General features: G+C 49.4%; 1 protein-coding gene across 1 annotated transcript in view; it reads right to left on the reverse strand.

The window, feature by feature from the left end:
* The window catches only part of LOC307237438 (voltage-dependent T-type calcium channel subunit alpha-1I-like), a gene marked incomplete at both ends in the record, with an annotated part of 155,785 nt that overhangs the window by 82,436 nt on the left and 68,349 nt on the right, over positions 1–5,000 (reverse strand). Inside the window, 3 exons of the mRNA XM_080010150.1 lie at positions 143–467; positions 3,635–3,727; positions 4,423–4,783. Of these exons, the coding sequence (XP_079866276.1) occupies positions 143–467; positions 3,635–3,727; positions 4,423–4,783 (779 nt within the window). The remainder of the gene's footprint in view (positions 1–142; positions 468–3,634; positions 3,728–4,422; positions 4,784–5,000) is intronic.

Below are 5,000 nucleotides of genomic sequence, written 5' to 3' on the forward strand. Positions count from 1 at the left end.
CCTCGGAGCAGTATGAGCAGCATCATGGACACTGCTCATTGTCAACACATTCAACCGCTTCATGGTTTTGGGTGTACAACCAACATGATGTTGAGTGGAAATATAAAAAGATGAATAATGAAATCTCCATCTTTCCACTCACGTTTGATCTGCCTGGAGTGGTGGCGGTCCCCGTTCATGTTGCCCCCGCCCCGCCGGGTCCCCCGGCCTCCGCCCGGGGGCGGGGGCTTGCCCCGCAGGGTGTAGTAGAGGGCGGCGGAGCGGCGCTTGGCCTTGCGCAGCACGTGGCAGACGAGCTGGAAGAGCTCCTCGTAGCAGTCCCCCGGCTCCGCCATGCTGGCCAGGGTGGAGGAGGACAGGCACTGGGCGCGCTGCTCCTGCATCAGCTGGTGCTCACGCTGCTTGGTCTCAGAGAACTGGGTGGCGATGACCACCAGGCACAGGTTGATCATGAAGAAGGAGCCGATCTGGAAGGAGTGAGGGAGAGATGGATATACAGGTACATAGACAGACAGATGGATGGACGGACGGAGAGATAGATAGATAGATAGATAGATAGATAGATAGATAGATAGATAGATGGATAGATAGATAGATAGATAGATAGATAGATAGATAGATAGATAGATAGATAGATAGATAGATAGATAGATAGATAGATAGATAGATAGATAGATAGATAGATAGATGGATAGATAGATCGATAGATAGATGGATAGATAGATAGATAGATAGATAGATAGATAGATAAATAGATAGATAGATAGATAGATAGATAGATAGATAGATAGATAGATAGATAGATAGATAGATAGATAGATAGATAGATAGATAGATAGATAGATAGATAGATAGATAGATAGATAGATAGATAGATAGATAGATGTGTTTTTCAATATACAATTAACGCAGCTATTAAGAGTCAATAATACAAATAAAAACAATAAACCAGAAGAATAAACAATAAAGAGACGTGGCAGATATACAATAACTTGATGATCACCCAGGAAGAAAGAAGGGAAAGAGGGAAGGAAGGAAGACAGGAGGGAAATAAGGGTGGAAGGAGGTATAAAAAGGAGGGATTAGAAGAAGGAAGGAAATAAGGGGGGATGAAGGTACAGAAAATGAGAGAGAGAGAGAGGGAGAGAGAAAGAGAGACTCCCACTCTGTGGCCTGTGGCTGAGGCTGGTGAGCAGGCTTCAATTTCACTCTAGTGTGTGTGTGTGTGTGTGTGTGTGTGTGTGTGTGTGTGTGTGTGTGTGTGTGTGTGTGTGTGTGTGTGTGTGTGTGTGTTTGCAGGGACGGACTTGAAAAATGGCCCTGCATCTTTTTACCCAGACCAACCCACTACAACCAGCCCACGGATACTCCACCGCCCAAGCCCCCGCCCCATCCACACACACACACACACACACACACACACACACACACACACACACACACACACACACACACACACACACACAGTCCTCCTTGACAGCAGCACTAAGCACCACTCTAAGCAGACTGGGTGGAGGCTCTCGGCTGCTGTGACACCAAAACACAGATATTTTGGGAGTGAAGCTTGGTGGCAGCAGCTGCTCTGCTGTTGATGTACGTGATATTTAATCATTGTAAATATGTTAAAAACATTTTACATTTATCTTTCAAGCTCATGTTTGATCTCTTGGTATTTCACTGCAGTACTTTACCCTCCGCATACAACAGCACTTTGTTTGCATTGTGTATTTCAATATATTTGGCGATTTCAGTTCTGTGTTTGAGCAATTTCTGTTTATCTCACTATTTTTATTTATAATGAGTAATTAGAAAATTTTTTTTTATTCATACAAATCGTCTGTAGAGAAAGGCACCAACCCTCACCAGGAAGAATTCCTTGTACGTGAAAATGTTCTTGGCAAAATGAACAGATTGAGATGTTGATTCTGAGAGGTTATCATGGGCGCTGCTCATACTGGACTTTTTAATTCCACTGAACCGGTGAAATGGCTGCAGGAGTTAAGTTGTTTAGCACAGCCCCTGGTTTCCACCGTTCTGGTTGTAACCACTTTAACCTTCATCCTTGTCAGGGTTTGCATGTTTTCTCTCCTCATCTTGACATTTCTGACGTTCGTGAAAAATGTTTGAGTTTATGACTCGTTCCTAAAACCGCGTTGGCTTCATTTTCTTCCGCTGCCTTTGCAGACGAGTCCACGGCTCCATTCACCACGGTGACATTTTCAGCCAAATTCAATTCACGCTGTCGATTGTGACATCATGGGATTTGTGGATTTGCTGGCGATGCCGTCACGTTCAGCTCAGCGGTGGTGAACGTCCACGTGACGCTGCAGCTTCCACCAACAAAAACCAGGCTGAGGCAGTGTCTGAGTGGGCGGGGCCTCTGGAGAGTCCAGCAAGCTGGAAACAGCTTTTGGCGCCACCTCAGGCTGCCTCGCGCCGCCTCGCGCCGCCTCGCGCCGCCTCGCGCCGCCTCGCGCCGCCTCGCGCCGCCTCGCGCCGCCTCGCGCCGCCTCGCGCCGCCTCGCGCCACCTCGCGCCGCCTCTTTATTCCGTCCTTCCTTCACTGTCTGTCTTTGTGTATTTTAAACACACGCAAATGCGCACACACACACACACACACACACACACACACATACACCCCCCTCCTCCCTCCTCCTCGGACGGACTGTGCTTAGCGCCACATGTTCCTCCTCCTCCTCCTGCTCCTCCTCCTCCTCCTCCTCCTCCTCCTCCTCGTCAGACTTATCCCAGAAGATGAGTTCAATCTAGTTCTTCATCGATCTCTTCAGGTCTATTAATGTTTCGCGGTGTCGCTCAGGACTCATCGCACCATCGACCCGCGGGTGCCGCGCTACGTCTGATCGCCCGGCGCGTCGGGCCCAGGCTCAAATCCCCGGAGGCCGAGGCTGCGGCGGCTCCCGGAGGTTCAGGTTTCGCGTGGTGATGTGAAGTGTCAGTGGCAGCGTCTGGAGCTGCTCTTGATTGAATTGACGATTCAAAGGCGCTTCCTGTCAAACGGTGAGTCGGGTCAACGTGCACGAGGCGGGAAGAACACAGGGCGTGGACGGAGACGAAAAGGCGACTTATAACTGATGTTTTGGACACGCCAGGGCTGATAGCGTGGGAAAAAGCAGTGTCTAGTAGGCGACCTTTCTCCCATGTCGACCCCGACCACAGAGCTCAACTATTCCTGCGTAAACAGGAAGTAAAGCTCCTCTGATCGTCCACTGGGACGTTAGGTTCAACATTTCAAAAGTTCGGAGCCGGAATACTCAAGGCATCGGATCGGGCTGCGCAGATTTAGAAAGGTGCACTTAGTGTTGGCAATGACAAGAGCAACTACGCCTCAAGAAATCACTATTTATACAGAACCTGGCAGCCAGACGGCTCCTACGGGACGGCGACGGGTTCCAGATTTGAAATGACAGGGTGACATGATCAGCCCCCGAGAGACGCTGCTCAGTTCTCCTGAAAGCTCGAAGGATCCAAAAGTCCTTCCTCGGGAAAGCACCGGGGTGGACACGTCCGGCTCTAAAGGTCTGTTGTGGTCGCTTTGAGTAATATGTCAGTAATTGGTTCGAAAATGAAATACACCGACCGCCTTGGTGTTTCCTTCTGTTCAGTCTCTACTTACGATGATGAGGAAGATGAAGTAGATGAAGTTGTAGAAGGAGTGGGCGTCCATCACGTAGTACATGATCTCCACCCAGCCCTCCAGCGTGATCACCTGGGGGACGTGACACCTGGTCAACTTGGATTTCAGTTTTTCAGCGTAACCTTTCATCCATTCGCTTCACCTGCGTTGGGGGTTGCCAGGTGCAAACTCTAATGCCTCACACGGGACATTACCGTCAACAAAGCAAAGCTGACTGAACTGGCAACCCGACAGCAGATCACTGTAGACAGCTAGTGGATACAATACGTTTAAACCAATTGTGATGTCATTTTCATATTTTTATTTTAATATCTTCTTTGACTGTTTTTGATTCAACATTGTCTTTGTATGTTCATTTTGACACTAAAATAGCGACATGAAATAAACCTTGTAATAATACATGCATGTCTACCTGCTGCCAAAGAAACATTGAAGGCATTGAAGATGTTTACATTTACCAAACTCACCTGAGTCACATGTTATCTATTGTGACGTGTCAAACTTTGGTTAAAAATTCCCCTCAAATTTGGATGGAAATATATAATTGGTGAATTGAACAAAACAGCAGCGTAACAGTCAAAGTACAGAGTCAGACTCTCTGAACCCCTCCTGCATCCCATCATTTCCCAGGTAAAACCCGGACTCCATCTCATCTCCTAAAACAGGCGGAGGGTTTGAAACATGATGATCAGGTTTTTACCAATTCCAAGTTAAGTCAGCGTGCAGGAATCACTCCTCTGAAAGGAGACAGAAGTTGTGTTCGTCACCTGGAATATGACGATCCAGGCGTAGACAATGTTGTCGAAGTTGATCGCCCCCTTGTGGGGGTTGGTGCCCCCCGTGTGGCAGCGGGTGTAGTACTGGTTCCAGTTGATGCAGAGGCTCACCGAGCCGCCGGCCCCGCCCGCCGCCCCACTGGCGTTGGCCAGAGGCTCGGGCGGCAGACCCAGCGCCTGCCTGTGGAGGGCGTCCTCCTTGTCCAGGCAGCAGGTGCGGCCCGCCTCGCGCCGCGCCGGCACGTCACCGCACGACATGATGCCGTTGTCGGCCGCCAGCGAACAGATGAAGGGACGCTCGTCATCCTCCTCGGGCTGGTAGTACGGAGCGGGCTGGGTCAGCCCCGCCGAGCTGACGGAGGGAGGGAGGGAGGGAGGGAGAGAGAGTCATCAACTTTAGGCTCTCAATTCATCTATCAATCTATAATTCCATCATTCAGTCAATCAATCAATCAATCAATCAATCAATCAATCAATCAATATCCCTCCCTCCCTCCATCAGGCTGCATATAGAGTCCTCTGTAGGTCACCGTGCACTCAGTGTGTGTCCGTGCACACGTTCATTCCAG

This window comes from Zeus faber (genome assembly GCF_960531495.2).
Source record: "Zeus faber genome assembly, chromosome: 11".
NCBI lineage: Eukaryota > Metazoa > Chordata > Actinopteri > Zeiformes > Zeidae > Zeus > Zeus faber.